The sequence below is a fragment of the Leopardus geoffroyi genome, chromosome B4 (genome assembly GCF_018350155.1).
Source record: "Leopardus geoffroyi isolate Oge1 chromosome B4, O.geoffroyi_Oge1_pat1.0, whole genome shotgun sequence".
In the NCBI taxonomy this organism is placed as follows: Eukaryota; Metazoa; Chordata; class Mammalia; order Carnivora; family Felidae; genus Leopardus; species Leopardus geoffroyi.
In genome coordinates this window covers 60,256,228-60,279,097 of record NC_059341.1, presented here as the reverse complement: position 1 = coordinate 60,279,097, position 22,870 = coordinate 60,256,228, and the positions used below count along the sequence as shown (strand labels likewise).

At 38.0% G+C, this 22,870-nt stretch overlaps 1 protein-coding gene across 7 annotated transcripts in view; it reads left to right on the top strand.

Moving 5' to 3' along the window:
- Window positions 1-22,870, top strand: part of ITPR2 (inositol 1,4,5-trisphosphate receptor type 2) — a 508,939-nt gene that overhangs the window by 273,124 nt on the left and 212,945 nt on the right. For all 7 annotated transcript variants that reach the window (XR_006708628.1, XM_045463013.1, XM_045463012.1 and 4 more), the window contains 3 exons: window positions 65-255; window positions 5,820-5,962; window positions 11,222-11,330. Coding sequence is in view for 6 of the 7 variants with exons in the window: in XM_045463013.1 (XP_045318969.1) it covers window positions 65-255; window positions 5,820-5,962; window positions 11,222-11,330 (443 nt within the window). In the remaining variant the exon portion in view is untranslated. The remainder of the gene's footprint in view (window positions 1-64; window positions 256-5,819; window positions 5,963-11,221; window positions 11,331-22,870) is intronic.

Below are 22,870 nucleotides of genomic sequence, written 5' to 3'. Positions count from 1 at the left end.
TTAGTAATGTGTAAGAAGCTTTAGTCAGATTAAGAGAAAAATATTTTAAATCTTTCTTTTTCAGCAAAGAATCGCGGGATTGCCATTCCAGTGGATTTGGACAGCCAAGTGAATACTCTTTTCCTGAAGAGCCATTCTAATATGGTGCAGAGAGCAGCTATGGGTTGGAGACTATCTGCTCGCTCTGGACCACGTTTTAAGGAAGCTCTTGGAGGGCCTGCTTGGGATTATAGAAACATCATTGAAAAGTTACAGGTACAATAATAGCATGCAATGGCTTACTATTTTCTAAATTATAATTTTTAATATATGTAGTAACACAAATAAAATATGGTTAGAAATGTCAAATTCTAATTGGGGACCAGGCTTTACTTTATAATTCTCTACCAATACTACTCTTTTCAATTTTTATTAATGTTTGATTATTTATTTATTTATTTATTTATTTATTAATATAATTTGTTGTCAAGTTGGCTAACACACAGTGTATACAGTGTGCTTTTGGTTTTGGGGGTATCTTTATTTGTTTTTGAGAGAGAAAGAGAGACAGAGCATGAGCATGGGAGGGGAGACATAGAATCCAAAGCAGGATCCAGGCTTTGAGCTGTCAGCACAGAGCCCAACACGGGGGTTTGAACTCACAAACCGCGAGATCATGACCTGAGCTGAAGTCAGACACTTAACCAACTGAGCCACTCAGGCGCCCAATACTCTTCTTTTTAAAAACATAGCTTCTATGTAAAAGTTGTTTAGTTATTTTTAGTGAGTATGTATTACTTAATGTGTTTGATAGTATAGTAATGAGTTGTAATATCAAAACAATACCATAATAATAAGACTTGGAGAAATAAGTTACCATAAATTCTCATGTAATAAATTAAATATTCATAACCTTGTTTCAGTTTATCTCTTAGTATTCTCTTCTAGTCCTATTGGTGAAAATGATGTAACCACCTTTAGTCCCAAAATTTTTACATAATATCCCCATCCTGTGTTTGGCCTGGACATTCTGGGGACATCAAGTAAAGAGAGACATTACATTCATTTACTCAGGCTGCCATCACAAAATACCACAGACTGGGTGGTTTAAGCAACAGAAATTTATTTTATCATAGTTCTGGAGCTAGAAGCCCAAGTTCAAGGTGTTGGCCCAAGTTCAAGGTTTGTTTCCTTCTGAATCCCCTCTCCTTGACCGGGTGGCCACCTGGTCACCGTGTCTTCCTGTGGTCATTCTTCTGTGCGCATACATGTCTGTATCCTAATCGCTTCTTGTTGTAAGGACATCAGTCATATTGGATTAAAGCCTGCCCATATGAATTCATTTTACCTTAATTACCTCTTTAAAGGCCCTATATACAATAATAGTCACATTCTGAAGTACTTCAACATATGAGTTTTGTTAGGGAGACACAATTCAACCCATAACAGAAATCTTCCCACCCACATAATTGTAGACGATTTCATGGAGTCAATTAGGGTATGGTTTAAGGAAATTGTTTGGCTTGGAGAATAGTCAAGACATGAACTGGAATAAATATTGCAAGAGGTCACATGTAGAATAATTGGTAGAGGTCCAGAGTTTTAATAGCTGAGTGTTATATGTGATTAAAAAGACAAGTTAGACTCAGTATGAAAAGCTTGAAAGCTATGAGTCATTAAAAATTTGGTGGAAATGTCATTATAAGTGATTAAACAGTTACTAGTTTTCAGGAAAGAATTATCAGGAAGAGACTAGAAGAGGACAGATTAGTTGAGAATCACTAAATATCTTAGCCAGGTGGCGGTATGAATGAAATGAAGAAAAAGGCCTTGCATCCAATAATGAAAGCAGGGTCAACAGACCTGGTGGCTCCTAGATGGAGATAAGAGAGAGGCAGTGAGAGGCATATAAGAGGCACTGCTGTTTGGAAACCGGGTGATATTATTAAGACTTTTTATTGTAGCAGGGAAGGAAAGAATACAGTAAAAGGAGGTTGGCCATGTTCATTGATAATATGCTGAATCACATTAACAGATTGTGAAATGTATGGGAAATTAAGTCTATATTTGGAGATATTAGTTGGAGCAAGGACAGCAGATGGTGTTGCTAAAAGAGAGAATATAGTGATAGGAAAAACAAAGAACATCTTGTAAGAGGCCAGGGTGGCAGAATGGCCAAGTAAGAGAGACAAATGGCAGGGTCAAAAAGGAGAGGAGTCAGGTTCGTGAGAGCCAAATGAGTAGAACGTTTCAGAGAGAGATGGACAGAGTGTTAGCCAGCATAGAGAAGGAGTGCCTTGGACTTCTTTTGGAACACTCACTGGCATTCATTAAATAAATATGTCTTTGGTGAAAACAATACCAGCTACTGTGTGCTGGAGATAGAGCTGTGGGCTCTGTGCCCTCATGGAAGGTCTGTCCTCACCCATTACATGGATGCTTTAATGTTAGGTAATTAAAACTATGAGGGGCACCTGGGTGCCTCTGTCAGCTCAGCATCTGACTCTTGATCTTGGCTCAGGGCATGATCTCAAGGTTCATGAGATAGAGCCCCACGTTGGGCTCTGCACTGACAACAAGGAGCCTGCTTGGAATTCTTCCTCTCCCTCTCTCTCTGCCCCTCCACCACTCGTGTGTACGCACACATGTGCTCTCTCTCTCTCTCTCAAAATAAATAAATAAACATTAAAAAATGCTATGAATAAAATAAAGCATGGTAACAACATGGTGAAGAAATACTGGGAGAAAGATCTTTTAGCAGGGAACTCTACTCTGTTGAGGTGACATTTGAATTGAGATTCGAATTAATGAAGAGGAATAATCTATTCAAAGATTTGAGGACAGAGATTTTTATTGGGAGAAAATAGTAAATTCAAACGTATTTAGACCGGAATGAATTTAGCAGTTTTGAGGAACCAAGAGAAGCCCATTGGGGTGGAAGTTTAGTGAGCAAAGGAAGAGAGGATTATGAAATTAGGAACTCAGTCATGTAGAGACTTGCTTGGTAAGGCATTTGGATTTTATTCTAAGTGAGATGGCAAATCATTGGAGATTTTTCAGTAGAGGATAAGCATGACATGATTTACTTACTGGATTTTGAGAGATAAATAGATTATAGGGTCCAGACATGGAAGCAGTGAGTCTCTTGCATTAATTCAGGCAAAGGATGATGGCAGTGTGGCTTAAGTGGATAGTGATAGTAGTGAAGAGAGGTAGATGAATTTTGGATATGTTTGGTTGTAAGGCCAGCAGGACTTGGTAGATGGGGGGATGAGTTGTGGGGTGTTGGAAAGAATAGAAGATATGATATGATTGAATCATTTGCTAAGATAGGAATGGGAGAATTACAATCAGGAATTCTTTTGGGGGGATTTTAAGTGCGAGATACCTGTTTACATATCCACGTGGGTTTGTCAAACAGGCAGTTGAATAGGAGTCCAGAGTGGACATCTTGGCAAGATGTCTGTGCAGGAAATATAAATGTGGGATGTTCAAGCACATATAGGATATTAAAACCATGGACTTGGATGAGATCCCTCATAAGAAACGACCAGGAGCTACTGGGAGTTGGCGGTGGAAAACAGAGAAAGTATGATGTCACAGAAGCCAAGAGCAGATAGTGTTTGACAGAGTAGAAGCAAGTGTGTAAAATGCTTAGCAGTGGTTGGGTAAGATGAGGACAGCAAAATAAACACTGGGTTTATTAATAGGGTGATGATTGCAGCTAACTGGTACTCCACAGTAATGATTACAAACATGTATCAAGGGATAAAAAGAGGCCAGTATGTGTTAGAGGAGGTTCTACATACTTACCTTTAATTCTCCCGGCAAACCCATGTGATTGGGAGTATAATTATCTCGACTTTTAATATGGGGGAATAACAAGTTAGAGAGATTACATATTGGCCCATGATCAAAATAAACGATGAAGACAGAATTCACATCATAGGAACCTGAGCACAATTTGTTTAGTAAATAAAATGAAGAGAGGTAATCTGAAAAATAGGCACCTTTTAGTGATATTTTATTAAATATGGTTATAGTTGATAAGCAGATTTTCTTCCCACCTTATATAATATCTAGTTTCCGATTTATGTTATTTCCTTCCTGGTAGTTTCTTTTACCTGTCGTCAGAATTTTCTCAGAAAGCTTATTAGAATAGTTGAAGTAGAAATGGTCATTTTTGCTAAAAAGGAAACAAAGAATCCAGCAAGAATTAACTCCCGAAACCTAGACATAAGAAATGAAGAGAGGTGGTACCCCCATCTGTGCTGCTATAGCTGAAAGTAACAAAAAGCAATTGACACCAGTTTTCTGCTTAACAAAATATGTCACAGGTATGGGTGAAATTACTCCTGAAACCATCATTACACTATATGTTCACTAACTTGGAATTAAATAAAAATAAATAAATAAAAGGAAAAATAATATTGCTTTATGTGAGAAGATTTTTTTTTGTCTTTTAACACAGTTATTTTAAAAACAAAAAAGGGATGCGTTAGTCATTAAAGAATGTTCAGTAAATTGTCATTGCCCACAGACCATTTTAGAAACATGTCGGTGCGAATGCGTTCAGGTATAATTAACACGATTTTAGCTAAAAGTGGCCTAAACAATAAAAAAAAAAATACATCATTCCACATAGCAAGGAATCTGGAGTTGGGACTCTTCCTGCATTGGTTAATTTAGTAGCTCGATAGATCAGGGCACTGACACTGTTGGTCTGTTGGCTTTCAGCTTAAGGCTGGTCTCCAAAGGTCTTATGAGGGCTGCCTCACATTTTGGGTTCACATTCTCAAGCTGTCTTGAGAGCCTTAGGTAGTTTCAAGAGAGTATGCCCCTTCCTCCCCTAACACACACCACCGTCTCTGCTTAGCAAGCCTCACCCGATGTCCTGTTAGCCAGGACTGTGTCACATAATCATGCTTAGACTAATCACTGGGAGGGGAACTGGAATGACCATTATTGGCTTATACTAATCAGCCATGACCCTAGGCTGAGGGGCCTCATCTCCCTGAGGACATTGCTCCCTAATTGAGAAACAACATGGGAATTCTGTTAGCAAGAAGGATGAAAAAAGCTCTTGGTTAGGTGACCAGTAATGTCTACCAAAAAATGTAATTTGAGGGGCACTTGGGTGGCTCAGTCAGTTGAGCGTCTGACTTTTGATTTGGGCTCAGGTCATGATCTCATGGTCGTTGGATCACGCCCCACGTCAGGCTCTGCACTGGGCATGGAGACTGCTTGAGATTCTCTCCCTCCTTCTCCCTTTGCCCTTCTCCCTGCCTGTGTGCTCTCTCTCTAGAAAAATTGAAAAAAAAAAAAAGTAATTTGAAATAGTATTAAATGTCATCAAATCCCTGTGAAGTGCTAATATTGCTTCAAATATCATATCAAGGAATTTCCCTGTTGGAAGATATGGTTAGTTCCAGATGATCAGAAACACATAGAGAATCTTTTTATTTTTTCGCTGTTCCTCAAAAAATATCCCACTTTAGCCTAATTTGCTGAATACCTACCGGGTCTCTGTTAAAATCCTAGATACTATAGGGCTCATCACAGTGGCTTTACTGACTTTTCACTTTGTATGTATATCCTTAGAAATCATCTACCTACCCACCCTTCTCTTATCTTGTAAATGAAAAAGGTGGCCCAAGCAGTACTCATATAGAAAAGCAGACTGTACTTAAAGCACAGACTTTTGATGCCACGGGAAGGTAGGGTGCATCTCTGAAATTCCAAGTCTCATTTCTGGTTAGTATTCTTAGGCCTGTCATATCTTAAAAGTATGAAGTCTGATTTAGATCTTCACATGGGTTCTCTTGTGCTTTATTTCTCAGGATGTCGTGGCCTCCTTGGAACAACAGTTCAGCCCAATGATGCAGGCTGAGTTCTCGGTGTTGGTTGATGTGTTGTATAGTCCAGAACTACTGTTCCCTGAGGGGAGTGATGCAAGAATAAGATGTGGTGCTTTCATGTCCAAGTAAGTGTGTACAATCTGAGATTCTGCTTGTGTTACCAAACTAAGACGGCCTCTAACACATTTCTGCTTTTTACTCTGCTGGTACATAATGATAGTCCACAGAGTACATGAAAGGTCTGAAATGCATGTTAAAATATACTTCCAAAATAATTAACTTGATTCAATTGAAATTTCTCTTTGATGAAGGTCAGGTTATATTTTGCTGAAATTTCCTGAAAATGAAATGTGTCATTATTGGGCACAAAATTTCACATGCAATTGTTTTTTTGGTTCTAATTCCTCGCTATAACCATATGGGGTGAGCTTCCAAAAGATTCCTGTTTCACGTCACTTATTTTCTTTAACAGAGAGGAAGGAAGGGGAACTAGCATTTATTGAGGTCTTACTGTGTGCATCGTTGTCCTCCGTGTGCTTACCTCTTGTATCATCTATCTACACGAACACTCTGAGAGATTGACGACTCAGCCTCATTTTAGTGGTGAGAAGGCTGAGGCATGCTTCAAATGAAGAGCTGTGACGTCTCGGCCCAGCACTCGGCCATGCTGCCTTGATCTTCCTCATCTGCAGCCCTCTCATTTACTTATTTCTCTCAGCCTTTTTTGTGGAATTGTCAGATCTAGTGTAGCTGATGTGTTTATCCTAGAATATTTCCATTTTTGTGGTAAATGAGCAATTCTCAAGGAAGAGCTGCAAGTTCTGACAGAAAATGTAACCAGCTCCAGAAAAAAAAGAGACATATCATAATGCTGAGGGCGCTCATTGAGTAATTCACTCATGACGGCCTGTCAGGTGTACTTGGTCTTCTTGGGAAGAGTATTTTGATGGACAGTCGGAGGAGGCTGCCAACCCCTTGACCATTATCCATCACAGCTAATTCCTGTGCCACTGAGGACATTGCTCAAAGAGGTCTCAAAACCCCCTCTGTTGACTGTGATGCACTGAGGCAGAAATGGAAGGACTGGGGGACACAAGAAGTGTGTTCTTGCTTTTTCCAATTAAAGCTGGGATTTGCAGAGAGAAAACAAGATACGGGATGAGAAGAACTGACTACAGGAATCATGTTGAATGGGTGGTATTTCTGTATTATGGCCTGAATCATGGATTCTTGGCTCTAGAGCCTCTCTGTCTTATAGGGACTGGAAAGAATGTGTTTGTCTGGACACTTGCCAGTCTCCTAACAAGAATTTTTAAATGAAGAGGTCCAGAGTATCTGCAAAACTGATGACTATGGAAGCCATTAGAAAAAAAATTCAGTAGAGATATTGGGTAGTAATTCAATATAAAAAATAGGGCCTTTGGGAAATATCCTTTACCTCCTGTGAATGTATCTCAATGCATAGAATATTAATTAGAAAGTGGGTAATAAAAATATAAAAAATAAAAAGTGGGTAATAAATGAGAATTTTAACTCCAGGAAATTAATATGATACTACAGATATATCCCAGAGGGTTGATAATCTAGAACAGGACTGGCAACCACTGGCTTCAGGGTACACTGGTCCTTTTGATCATTTTTACAAATAAAGTTTTTTGAAACATAGCTACACACTTTCATTTACATATTGTCTGTGTGGCTATCATACCAGTGTCAGCTGGTGGCCACAGAGGTTGTATATACGGCCTACACAGCCTAATCGTTTACTCTTTGGCTCTTGAGGAAAAAAGTTGGCTGGCTCAGTGTCAAGAATGAGGCTGTCAATACAATAGTTACGAACTACACATAGCTATTCAAGTTAAAATTTAAGTTAATAAAAATAAAAATAAAATATTCAGTTCCTCAGTCACATTTGCCACATTTTAAGTGCTTAATAGCCATATGTAGCTAGTAGCCAACAAATTTATAGCACAGATACACAACATTTCAATTATTGCAGAAAATGTTATGTTGGATGGCACCAGTCTAGATCTTAAAGATATACATCTATGAAAAGATGATATAAAGTTAACTCAAAATGCCAAAAAAATATTGACCTGTGCTGCAAATGTGCTGAAAGCAAATCCGTTGCAACACCAGGTATCTAAAAGGAGAGAAACAGAGCAAAATAATAGTGGGAACATATTACAGATAATACACCGAGATGGGAAAAAATTTCACATACTTTAGTGGTTAGAGAAGAGATTTTTGTGTTATTATGATTTTAGTATGGCCAGTGACTTGGGAATATCTGTTTTCTGCTCTAGTGATTATCCTACCCTTTCCCTAACTCTGTGAAGAACCAAGGGTTTTATTTGCAAGGATATCTAATGAAATTAGAATCCAACTTTATTAATAGCTATACAAGAGCCCTTGTATTACTGTGCAGAGCTCTCTGGTAAAGCTTAGCTAGAGAATACAGCTTAGGTCCAAGGCCTTAGTGGGGCTTCTGACTTGCTCAAATGAATTTCATTCTTGGAACATGTTGACTCAGATGGGTCTGCTGGAGAATGTGAGGGATAGATCCCAGGAAAGAACCCAAGTGCACATGTCTATTTTGTCATATGGAGAGAGAAGAGAATAAAGAGAGAACAGGTCAATGTGGGTGTTAACCTTTAAGGCATCTGGTTACAATATTCAAATCACCACTTACTCCTCCCTTATGAAGGATAATCTCAGTGTTTATCACACTGTGGGATGTGTTTCACTTATGAGTTTAAAAATTAATTTAGAAAGAGAGGCAGCCACTAATTTAAAAAATGAATTAGGGGAAGATATAAAAATCAGAGTGCATCTCATATAGTAAAAGTAACTTTTGTGTTAGTTTAATACACCTGTATTTATATGGTGAGTTGTTTCATGAAATTTATTTTTGCATAGATCATAGAAAAAAATATTAGAAGGCCATGGATTTTACTCAACCAAACATTATGTAATGGGCAAATACCTTGTATAAACCCCTAGAAGATGGTATTCACCCTTATGCTTGCTATTTGCAAATCATTAGTAAATTAAGTATTTATCTAAGGGGAGTTAAAGAAAATTAAAATAGTCTGAGAGAAAAAAATAAAAAGAAATTGACAATGCCCACCCAAACTATTTTCATGGATTCAAAGACTACTATGTGAAAGAAAAGACCAAATAACAGAAGTTTCAGGAAGGCAGATATTTTCCTTGCAAGGAGAACTCTAGAAGAATTATTCTGCCTGCTGAGCCTGACCGCGTGGATCTAGAACACCTTGTCTGAGTTCACATGTCTAAGAGGAAATCACTTTTCCTTTCCTGCATGCTATTCCTTCAGCATGACCTAGGTATCATTGAAAAGTATTGCTGTCCATCTGTTCACCCAGTCTATAAATTTCAGGTGTCTATGATCTGCCCTTCCTCCTCCTCTTCTATTTCCCATTTGTCATTACTTACCGAGTCCTGGCCATTTTATTTCTCTATTACTTCTTGCATCATAACCCCATCACATGCCCTGTTCACCCCTGGCCTTGTTCTCACTCTTCCATATTGTCTTTCACATGTGGGCAGGGCCATTCAGGTCCTTGATAATGGTGGTTCCCTATTTTCTATAGAGTAAAGTCCACTGTTTAGCATAATATTCCCAGTTCCTTCTTTTCAGATTGCATGTCTTACCCTGTCTTCTTTCATGTCTTCATGTGTCAGCTGGCAGTTGGAGTACTTATCATTTCCTGGACATGATGGCCAGCTTTCTGCCTCTGCCCTTTGTTCATATTGTGCCCTTTGGAAGGATGCCTTCCCTCCCCACCTTTCTCTGCCAGGTGAAATCTTCATTGTTAGAAGTTACTCTTCACTGAAACCTCTGATCAGCCCTAGGAAACTCCCCCAACAGAACGTAATCATTTCTTTGTCTAGTTTATGGTATTTGTCATTGCCTGTGTTGTAACACTTATCATATTATATAGAGGTGGCTGTGTGGGGACTCTCTTCACAGTAACTCTGAGACTCAAGAGATTGGTAAATGCATGGTGTCACCACAGAATGGTGCTTCAGAATCTTGGCTCTGTAGTCAGATGGACGTGGGTCTATTTCCAGATCCCACCACTTAATGATTGTGTAACTGCAGGCAAGTTGCTTTATCTCTCTGGACCTCTGTTTTCTCTTGAGCCCGATAATAGAACGTGTAGCATTGTTGTGAGGGTGAACTGAGAGAATCCATGGGAAGTCCTCGTACTTCACCTTGACGCCTGACAACCACTTACTAGGTATTATCTAGTGAAAGCTCACTTTTCCTCAGGGTTTCCCCATGGTACTCCTGTTATGTCACTGAAATGGGACCATTACATTATGTTTGACTTCATTTTGTTTTTCTAGAAGACATATCTCACGGGGTCATTGTAGGAACCAGCTTTTTAAGAGTGTTATATGTTAAACTATAGTGATTATAAACATTTTGCTTGGTTTTGAGTTCTTGAGGATGGTATATAGCTGTGATCCTCAAACTCTTCTCCTGAGAGGACACCAGTGCAAAGGTTACCACTACAAAATTAGAGTTTTTGCCCAAATTATAGTAAAATAGTCAATGGAGGGGCACCTGGGTGGCTCAATCAGTTGAGCATCTGACTCTTGATTTCAGCTCAGGTCATGATCCCAGGGTCATGGGATTGAGCCCTGCATCAGGATCCACGTTAAACATGGAGCCTACTTAAGGTTCTCTCTCTCTCTCTCTCTCTCTCTCTCTCTCTCTCTCTCTCTCCCTCTGCCCCTCTCCCGTCCCTCTCTAAAATAAAAAAATAAAAAATAAATAAATGGATAGACTGTCTTGATGTTACTTTGTTGTTGTTTTCTGCTTCTAATTACAAAACCGCCAATTTCAACCAAGTCCTAGCAGTGAAAAATAGCATATTATTATTATTAATGCAAACTGGAAAGCAGCCCATTATGCTAAGGTTGCAGTGTTGTATACTGCTACAGCACCTGTATCATTAAGGTAACACAGTACAGAGAAAATAATATAGTATAACATAATGAAATGTAATATGCTACAAATACTCATATTTCTCTACTACTCAAATTGCTTTAGTTCATACGATGGGATTAAACATCATCAGTGTCTCATTGTCTTTTAGAGTATTGTGTCCCACTAAAAGTATGCTACTTGAATAAATTTAAAAGCACTGAGATATACCACCTATAAAACAAAGGATGGTTTGTAATACAAAGTTTATGAGCTTAAGTGTAATTTTAAAAGTTTTTAAAATAGGTATCTTGTTTACTTTATATTTTCAAATAATAGTGTGATGTTTTTTTTCTAGTATATGTTAGTATATAGCTCAAAGAGAAATCACTGTTGTATTTAAGGTTTCATGTTTTGCTTTCAGGTTGATTAATCATACAAAGAAACTGATGGAGAAGGAAGAAAAGTTGTGCATTAAAATTCTCCAGACTTTACGAGAAATGCTAGAGAAGAAAGACAGCTTTGTGGAAGAGGTAATATGGTTTTAATGTTTAGTATTTGAAAATCAAGTAAAATTTCTAGAATACTGTAACCAATGAATTACACAGGCTATGATACGATTGCTTGTATTACGTACTGATGGCATGTGTACTTAGATGAATTAGATAATCTCAGTTTTTATGGCATTCGTCTTTCGTGTCTGCTTTGAATTGAGAAAAAAAAAAACAACTAAGATTAGAATGGCTAAGTATTTGGGTTATTTGTTTTATTATATTTTATCTTGAATATGTGTATTTTTCTCATGTAGACCAATGACCTTTTTTACAATGAACAACTGAGATTCATGATTAAAATTTCATATAAAGTTCTGCTGAGTATTGAAATGGCCCATGCACTTGGGCACATGTTGATCTTTTATTGTAAATAATTGTCTGTTCCATTTTCTATAATGTTATGCCAGGTATTATAAAACAATACTATTTTTTATAAGCGAAATAGTATGTTTCTATTCTTACCTGTATTAAGTATTGCACAAATGATTCTCAGGGAGTAGAACTTAGAGATAATAATTGTCATTCTGTTATTAAAAATGACAGCTCAGGTGCTCATTAGGAGATAGCTAGCAGCATGTTTAATACCCAAGGTGATACACTTAAGTATAAAATATAAATCCAGGGGAGGTTTTTTTTTTTTTTTTTTAAGCTAGCTACCTATACCTATAACTCTTAGGTATCAAACAAAATGTGTACATGTTCCTTAACAACTTTTGGTATGATTCCATAAATACTCATCATCTGATATATTTAAAATTGGAAGAATTTATTTATTAATTTATGTATATGCTATCTAATTCCATAAAGATCATATGGTAGTTTTTGTTGTTGTTGTTGTTGTTTTTAACTTAATCCATAGAAAATAAATGTAATGGCATCTTGGGTATTCATTGAAGGGGTATAACTTCAAAATACTCCATTTGAATCAGAGGCTTGCTTTATACCCAAAATGATTCTTGCTTTGCATTAATTCTCTTCATCATTTCATCTATCTTTGGGAAGCAAATTATGGAAATAAAGGTTGTTAGTGCTATTTTGGCAAGTGCTTCTATGACCTAGGACTCAAGAAAAATGCTCATAGGTCTGAGTTTTTGGCATACTTGTAAAAAATGGTAAATTTCAGACTTCCTTGTTGTCTTTTTCCAGTTCCTTAAAATATTGCTCTAGATGGTTTGATTTTGACTGAAGTACTAGATCCTAAATAGAAAAATGGGGTCAATATAAATTTTTGACAGAGGAGTGAGGTTTACGGTAATAGTAACTTGTGGTTAACAGGAGATACATGATAAGAGTTGCACTTTTATGTAACAGATTATTATTGAACTATTCTCAAGGAAAATAAGAAAGAAATCAAAGATTTTACTTTGACTAGTCAAGAGTATTTGAGTGTATCTCCCAAACCACCCTAGAATAAATCATGCTGGTGCCTGTTTCTCCTTTCCATTCCCACTGCTCTCACTGGTTCAGGCTTTCACTATCCCTTGCCTCCAAGACTCCAGTAGTCTGCCTCTCTGAGACAGAGCTGGAAGGGAGGCAGAGATGCTGTTTTCAAAAGTCCAAGAGGCACCATTGACATGATATTGTGTGAATGGCACCACCAGGACACAGCCTTTAGGGAAGAGTTAAGATGAGAAAGGCTAGTTGGGCTTATTCACTCAGTCATTTAACACATATACTGTGAGCCATATTAAATACTGGTTATTGTGCCTGGTCACTGGGCATAAGGAGATGAGTGACACAGCTTGCCAAGAGCCACTGCACATGCCACAGCTCACATGCTAGACGACTCCTGGAATAGTCTGCAGAGATCATAAAAGCCTTTCAGAAACTTTCAGGGGCTCAGCACTGCTTTCATATTCCAGACTCTCTCTTATGTCCCTAGTGCTTTCTCCCCCCACCCTTCATCATCCGTTTGCCTCCAGAAATCTGTGTTAATGTGTGCCTGACATGTCCCTCAGGCTTATCCTGCACTGAACATTTGGAATCATGTATTGCTAAAATCCAGACAAACCTCAATAACTCCTAGTGATATTTTTGTGGAGGAGCTCTGATGGGTGGTACTTATCAGTTGTTCCAGTCAGCGACGATGACTTTCTCAATAGAATTACCAAAATACATTGTGCCTCTCTTTTATGACACTTCAGGCTATTTCTGAGTATGTAGCCCAAGTATTTATAAATAATGTCATTGAGACCCAGAGAGGTTATGTGATTTGCCTGAGGTCACACAGCAAATTCCAGACCAGGACTTAAATTAGCTCACTTATTCGTGTCAGTGGAGGGGAGTTAAATGATTCACCACTCTCTCGCGATAGATTCAGAAAATGATCAAAACTATTATTTTACACTCATTGTGTGCTCTCAGAAAAAAAAGAAGCCTGATTATCGGTAGCAGGATCATAGGCTGTTTTCATGATTGTATTAGTTTTCCATTTACCAAAAATTTAGTGGTTTAAAATCACACAAGTTTATTACCTTATAGTTTGGGAGGTCAAAAGCCTGAAATCAAGGTATTGGCAGGAATACATTCTATCTGGAGACTGTAAGGGAGAATTTCTTTCTTTGCCTTTTCTAGTTTCTAGAGCCTTCTACATTCCTTGGCTTGTGACTCAGTCCTCCATCTTCAAAGCCAGCAACGTTGCATCTTCCAACCTCCCTGGCCCCCAACGACAACCACGTGCTCTCTCTCAGACACACTCACTCCATTGTCATATCTCCTCTTACTCTGACCCTTCTGCCTCCCTCTTATACGTAGGCTTATATCGGACCCACCTAGATAATCCAGTATACTCCCCCTATCTTAAGATTCTTAATCACATCTGCAAAATCCTCTTGCCATGTAGCATATTCACTGGTTCTGGAGGTTAGGACATAGACACATTTGTGGAGGGCCACCATTCACTATATCACAATGATTCTTTTACTGACAGTGAGAAATGACATGTAGTACGTAGATGGAGTGTTTACTTGTGGCTGATTAAAGTTTCTGGGTAGGACAGTATAAATGTAAATGAATGTAACAAAAAATGCTTTGAATTTATAGCCCTTTGCTGTTTTCAAAGTATTTTAAAATACTTTGCTACCTTTGGACAGCTCTAGGAAATACGTGGGGCTGGTGGTGTTATCTCCACATATGTAATGTGGAGACACTCGGAATGGTGTGAAGTCACAGAGGGTACCTAATATCTTGTCTAATATCTGGATTTCTACCATCAACTGTTTTTCTACTATCTGTGTATCAAAGTATTTCCAAAAGATCTCTCAGAAGTCAAAACAGCAAATTCATACCAGGGTTTTTCACACTAGCTATCCTAATACAGGTTTCCTCTGCTATCCCAAAGTGAAATGTTCTCTAAAACCTTTCATAGGCCAAAATGGTGTAAAACAAATAAACGATTACTATTAATTAATGAATCGATTTTAAATGTTTATTTACTTTGAGACAGACAGAGAGAGAGAGAGAGAGAGAGCAGAAGAGGGGCAGAAAAAAAAAGGGAGAGAGAGATTCCCCCACAGGTTCGACACTCAGTATAGAGCCCAACGCGGGGCTCAGTCTCACAATCTTGAGATCATGACCTGACCTGAAATCAAGAGTCAGATGCTGAACTGACCGAGCCACCCAGGCACCCCTGCACCATTAATTTATATGGAAATTTTTTATGCATTCCTAGGCCTAAAATATAGTCTCTCTAAGGCTTTTCTAATACCTCAGGGCACACCTTGCTAACAAATGCACAGAATAAATAAAAACAAAGCACAGGTGCTCACAGACACAACTCAAAACTCTGGTGACTTCATGTTGCGATGCTGAGTGTGGTTCCCAGGGAAGGAGCTTGGTGGGGCCATTCCCACTGCTTGAGGTCCCTGCTGCCTCTGTAAGAGCTGTCCAGCTCTCCAGCAAAGCAAATGTTGAATGCCTTTTTTGCTTTTGCCTTTTGTTGTAGAAGTGAAAATCTTCAGAGTTCTTTCAGTTAGCAAAAACAGGTACTAATATAGGTCTTTTATAAATGCGAAGTGATGTGCCGTGAACTTGCAAAAAGTGCAGGGATACATTTGAGACTCCACCTGTTTAAATTTAAAACCTTAAAAAAAATCACCATTTACATTTATGTTTCTTTGGTCTCTGATATCCGAAGTTGTGTCTGTTTGTGTAGCTGATAAAATTAAAGTAAAATAGAACAATGAAGCACAAATTTACTTCATGGTTGAGTTTGATGCCCTTTGAAGCAATTTCCAAATTTAAGATCTCAGTTTTCTGATTTTATTTGCCTTCTCTGTATGATATATTTAAAAAAATTTTTTTAAATGTTTATTTACTTTTGAGAGAGGAAGAGAGACAAAGCACGAGTGGGGAAGGGGCAGAGAGAGAGTGAGACACAGAATCCGAAGCAGGCTCCAGGCTTTGCGCTGACAGCAGAGAGCCTGATGTGGGGCTTGAACTCATGAACTATGAGATCATACCTGAACCAAAAGTGAATGCTTAACCGACTGAGCCACCTAGGCGCCCCAATTCTCTGTATGATATATTAAATAGAATCATCATGTAATTACATTTTATGTGGTATTTAGTCAATTATTTAAAAACATTTATAATTTATAATACTATGATTGCAATTCCTAGATGAATTTTACTTAGTATTCTTCCTTGTTTCATGTTTCTTAGTTTGTGCCAAAAATTTGAGAAATAAGATGGGCAATAGCTTGAAGATTTCCAATAGACTAGTATAAGTAGAGGAAAATTTAATTTTCTGTTATGTGTGTCTCTGTGTGAATCATCTAGTGATCATACATGTACCATATGTTATAGTATAAATTATAGTACTTATTTTTATTGAAGGATAAAACATGAAAATTATATATAAAAAGTCCTTAAAGGGAAAAATTACTAGAGGTTTATAAAAATTCCATGTAAGTATTGTTTGCTTAGGTGATTCTGGTAGGAAAGCAAAAAAAAAAAAAAAAAAAATTACAAAGGATATAATTCTAACAACCTTGAAATCCCTTTGGGATTGGTCATGTTTGGAAGCATTTTACAGGTAACAACAGCTGGTATATTTATTTGCATTAAAAAATATGTACAGGTGCGTGAGTGGCTCAGTTCGTTCAACATCCAACTTGTTTTTTTCTCAGGTCATGATCTCACAGTTTGTGGCTTCAAGCCCTGCATCAGGCTCAGTGCTGACAGTGTGGAGCCTACTTGGGATTCTTTCTCTGCCCCTCCCCCACTCACATGGGCATTCTCTCTCTCTCTCTCTCTCTCTCTCTCTCTCTCTCTCTCTCTCTCAAAATAAATAAATAAAAACATTTAAAAAATAAAAAAATAAAAATGTATGTTGACAATCTGGGGAGAGAAGCAAGAGAAGGAATGTTTTAAAATGGCTTTAGGGCAGTGAGATTTCAAATGTTCTCGATCCTTTAAGCCATTTGTCCCACTCTTATTTCTATGACCTCTCTACCACAAAAAAAGACATAACTTGATAGCATATGTGCGCTGTTGAACAGAGCAGTATAATTATAGCACCACACCATTATTTTGCATATTTTTTAAATGTTTATTTATTTATGTTGGGGGGAGGGGCAGAGAGAGGAAGAGAGAATCCCAAGCAGCCTCCACCTGCTGATAGCACAGAGATTGATGCAAGGCTCAATCTCATGAACCATGAGATCATGACCTGAGCCAAAATCGAGTCGGATGCTCAACTGACAGAGCCAGCCAGGCGCCCCTGTTTTATGTATTTAAAGACATTTCAGGTCTATACCTGAGTAAGCATTTACCTGAGGTGGTAATGGAGATACAAGCTTTTGTGGGTTGGATAGAGGTGAGCTGATGAGGGGGAGCAGGAAACAAGAAGGACTTTGTTCAGAGGATTGGTTTGAAGATTTTTTTTTCTTCATCTTACACTCTTTAGTATACATGTCCATTAAGATTTATAGAGCATTACAAATTATTCCTCTCATAAAAAATATATAAATCATAAATATAGATGTCTATAAGCTCTGATCCTAAATATATAACATGTAGCTTCTGTAGTTTAGAACTGGAAAAGATAACGAGTCCTGAAAGTATTTGCTGATAGCCTGTGGAACTGGTAAAGTTACTTTACTTAGGCGGCAGTCAGAGAAGTTGACCTATGTGGAATGCCAGTCATAATTTCCCTGAGAATATATTGCTATCTACTCATAAATTACACTGACATACATATAATCTACAGGACAACAAAGATATTTTAGTAAATCCAATATTCTTAAAATGTTCGGGTTAAAATGCCAGTATCCTTGGAATTAATAGAAACTTCCTCTATAATAGCTATGGAGTGGTTTTAACCACTGGTTTTTATAAATGGTTAACAGCCCAGCATTTATCAGGAGCTTACTGTGTATCAGATCCTGTTCCTGATCCTTTATATGTATTATCTTATTTTCATCTTCAAGCCCATGTTATAGGAGGTCCTCTTACCTCCCTTTCACTAGTGAGGAAACAGGTATGGAGAATAAGGTCACACATCCAACAGGCGGAAGAGAGCTGGTAAACCAGCCCAGACATTTTGGCTCCTGAGCTCACACTCTTAATCAGCATATTGGAGCCACACAGGTTATATGACTTATAATCATAACCTTTTATTTTCTCAGATATTCAGCTAAATAAAATGAGTTCTTTGATTTTATTCTCGATAAAATTTGCATACATATATACTGGAAAGCATAAGCCTTTTATTCAGTGAGCTGCTAAGGAAGAGGCTTGAGATTTCAGACCAAGTTGATTGGGAACAGTTTATGACACAATAGCTGTGGGGTTTTTCGGGTTTTATCGTTACAGGCCTACAGATCAGTATCAGAGCTCCCCACATCCCACCCTGTGATCATGGTCTGAGTTGTTAGTACCCTGAATATTAGATTTAAAAGTTCTAAACAGTGCTTTATAAGATGACCATCATAGGCAGCCCCTTGCGGAAATGTGGCATTCAACAAACAGCACAGCATCTAATTGAGAGCTGTGATCTTTACCAATGCCCAGGTGGGGTAGGTGGTATTTACACATTGAACAATAATGGCAGATAGTGGCTTCTTGATTTAAAAGTTGGTATCTGGAGTGATATAGAATAAAGGTCTTTAAGAAATGTTGCCTTCAATTATTTTTAAGATATCTTCCATCATTTTTTTTTTAACTCTAAAATTTACTGTCAGCTGAGTTAACAAGAATTTATTCTTTCCCTCAGCAGGAAAAAAATCATTGTAACTAATCTTTTATTTCATATTTTGAGGAGCAGCAAAAAAAGAATAAGGAATTATACCAAGGAGCTTACCTCCTACTTCAAATATGCAGACCTGTCAGTCTCGGCAGTAATCACATTGTTGCAAATTTATAAATTGTATCAAGCTACTCTCATCATAAGAGTCTGTGCAGAATCATTCACCTTCTATGCACATACTAATTTTACTCTCTAGCAGGCAAATAAACAAATTTAAGTAGAATTGCTATACAGAGTGCACAGTAGCTTAAGAATTTGATAATAACTGTTTTGCTAGGGGAAAATAAATTTCAGTTTTTAGTATCAGCTGTGTTTTGTAGACTTTCTTACTAAATACATTTTAGAGGTGAATGCAACTTTTTTTTGCAATGTTCTAATGCTGTTTTAAACTATGTACATACAAGAAGTGATGTTGCACACATACTGTTCTATTTTAATCATTCATATGTTGGGAGTGTGTGTGTTATTTAAATATAGATAACTAGATGGTTGGAAATATGAAAATATGTTGATATCTCCTTAAAATAAGAGATCTTTTTAAGAACATAATTAATATACTCTTTCACTTTGGAATCTTGATTATATTTTCATCTAGGCAATGATCGTTAAGATGGACATAAAAGCAATAATTGTTTATAGAAATTTACTTCTTTCAATTGCTGAGCTGGCTGGTGACTGGTTAAGCTATGAAATTGCTAAGTTTACCCAATTATAGTCATTATAACCTCATTGTTGCAAAAATTTATAAAATTCTTTTTTTTTAAATTTTTAAATGTTTATTTATTTTTGAGAGACAGAGCATGAGTGGGGGAGGAGCAGAGAGAGAGGGAGACACAGAATCTGAAGCAGGCTTCAGGCTCTAAGCTGTCAGCACAGAGCCTGATGCGGAGCTCGAACCCACAAACCATGAGATCATGGCCTGAGCCGAAGTCAGATGCTTAACCGACTGAGCCACCCAGGCGCCCCTAAAAAATTTATAAAATTCTTAATTACACCTTGTCTTTACTTTTCTGTTTTAAAATCTGACAGCATTGCCTCAGTAGTTTTTGAGATATGCTGTGATTCTGTAGGGATCAATGACTAAAATATCATGATGAAAACATTATCAGTACTCAAAATTTAGCCAACCATTCATTGCTTCTAGTAAGTGGAAGACATTTGGTAGTTAATGATTGTAGATGAAAAATGGTATTGTGATTAAAGAAAAGAAAGAAGAACAAAAAGAAAAACACATGAAAATTAATATATTACGAAACTATGATGCTAGTTCTTTCCACCTAAATCTAATTTAAACAACTTTTCAGGAAGCATTCCATGATTCGTTTCTTATAACTCCATGTTATTCTAGTTTATGAACATTTCAGCTCTTATAAAATCCTATCTGTCTTATTAGCATAGAACCTTTATTATCATGCTTTATGAAGGTTTTTTTTTCTTTATGTTGTTATTTTAAATTAACTAGAAACTCCTTGATAGGCATATCTATCTTATTCATCTAGCCTATGTATAAGATGTATAAGATGAAGAAATGTCCAGAAGGCCTTGAGTGCTGAGATTCTTTGAGGGTATGGTTGTGTATCTCTCTTCAGTCCCACTCCATTCTCCATAAAGTGTTGTACTTATTGAGGGCAGAGACTGGTGATCTTATTCACTGGGGTATTCCCATTGTCTGGCATTGTTCTCTGCACAGAGTCGTTGCTCAATAAATGTTCATGGACTGACTTATTTGCACATGGTACAATAAATGTTATCGACTACTGCAAGAACAATGCATTGATCTTCACTAGTGGTATCCAAGGAGCAGCTTCTAGAATTATCACTTCAAGTTTCACTTTACATCTCTTTGTAGCCCAGGAAATAGATTTCTTAATAGTTGGCATGCAGAGTTGGGCCAGCAGTGGACAGAGCAATGGCAGAGAGGGCCAATGAGGAGATTATCTTGCAGCAAGCACTATGTTGGAGTGGCTGTGACATCCTTGTTGCTGTCTGACTTGGAAAGCAAAAGGAGGAGTGGATGCAGGGTCCCCAGACCCTGCACAGTAATGATGGAAGCTCAGCCAAGGGAGGCTGGAGCTAAAGAAGGATGACCAGATCTGGAGGCAAGCAAATGGAAGGAAGGCTCCATCCACTGTGCTTCTCTTTCAGGAAGGGCTGAAAGGGACCCAGAAAGAACTAGCAAGTGACTCAGGCTGCAGAAGAAGCAGGAAAAGCCCCCTGGAAAACGAGGGGAATATGGGAGCAACTGGGGCTCTGGAGAGAGGCTGAGGCCCAGTCATCCAAACCGGGACATTGAGTGAGTTTAGCTAGAGTAATTAGTTGCAATGTCCAGCTGTGATCTCGAGTAGCATCAGGATCTCATGCCACGGGGAAAGTTGGTATTTGGAGCTGCTCTGTGTTGTTCCTATCGTAAGGAAGAAAAGGGACGTAGAAAGGTTGTGGAGCAGATTGGGCCTGATACATTTTACCTTTTCTATCAGTACGTTTATTTCTGGACTCCTATTTGAACAGGTCCTCAGAGACGGTGTGTGTGTGTGTGTGTGTGTGTGTGTGTGTGTGTGTGTGTGTGTGTGTGTAATCTGTATGTGAGGTACTAAAGCTACATTATTATTATTGAGGTTGTTGTTACTTAAGTTTGCTGACTGTGCATCTCTAGGGAAGCTATTTGCAAATCAACAATGTGTGTGCTCTTGGATCCCCACTGTAACTCTCAGAGATAGGAAAGTAATTTTTAATCTCCATTTTATAGGAAGACTAAGGCCCAGAAGGTGCAGTGATCTAGTAAGAACCATACTGTTAGTAACTGACGGAACAGGGATGTGAATCAAGGTTTTCTGAGTCTACTCTACATGTGATGCTTCTCCACATGGCAGAGAATTAAGTAATGCTGGGGAAAATCAATTATAACTTAAATTTGCTTTTACCTTTTGAAACCACTATCTGAGGCTTTTACTTCTTTTATAGGAGTTTGAATCTGAGGGCTCAAGAAATCTTAAAATAAAAATATTAAAAAAGGAAATGTATTCTTATCAACTTTTAGGTACATGCTCTAAGTAATAGTAACAGCTAACCCTTGTATGGTGTTTACTATGTTATAAAAGCCAGTTGCTTGCATAAATACTTTACAATGTTACTTCATTTAACTCTCATTAACAACACGTTGAGGAAATTGTAGCACAGGAAAGTTAAGGATCTTGATCAAAGTCACACAGAAAAAAAGAAAAACGGATGAAAACTGGGCATCTGGCTCCAGGGCTGGTGTTTACCATCACTATGTCAGACTGTCTTCATTCTATCCTGGTATCAATTTGCAAAGCTGTAGGGCCGTCACCCGTGGCTTTCAAAGGAAAATGATTTTCCTGTTTAAAATAACACCCAAAAACCTTAAGATATTTCTTCTTGTGTGTAATGATTTTGAACATCTACTGTTTACTGATTTTTTCAGGGTAGGCTTGGTTTCTGCACATGCTGTCTGGTGCTTGAAAATGAAACAACACATAACATTTTGAATACTTGCAGATTGCTCAGCGCAACTGTTGGGTTTCTCTTTACTTAGTTGTTCCTGACCGTTGGCTGAATTTCTAAATAAAATGCAAATTATAGACTATACTAGTTCTTCTGTTCTGGAATAGGGAAAACCAACATGATATGTTAATGAACACAACATAGCACCTTGGTATAATGAGTTGGTGGCACGAAATCCAAATGAGAGCATGTGGACAATTATAATCAGATCAAATACTTTTAATTAATATTGGATAGATGGCAGAATGGTGAAGATAGTGACTCAGAGACATTCAGTTAAATTCCGCCCCAAGTATTGCATTGATTTCGCGCTCAACATACCAGAGTGTAGCGATCAGGGAAGTACTTGCCGAAAGGTAAGTGGCAACCAGCAATAATCTCACACTTGGGCACACCTTTGAGAAGGGTGCTTGCTTTAGGCTTCTCACTACCTGCCACCATGGTGTGTAGTCATTTATTCATCTATACGTTCAATGAATAGGCTGCACTGTGTGCAGACTGGCTGAGTCCCTCATCGCCTTGATAGAGTTAGATACGACCTCTGGCTACTGGTTGGTTGCTCACTCTCTTGAGAGAAGCGGCTCGTATCGATTCTACCATGCTTTTGCCCATCAGTGCACAAAGGGTAAGCACAAAATCCTTCCAGGCCTGGCCCCAGTGGATACCAGACACTGCCCCGACCCTGCCATTTCTGTCCTCAGTCTCTCAGACTCTTCTTCTCCTGCTCTGTCCTATTCAGGAAATGCTC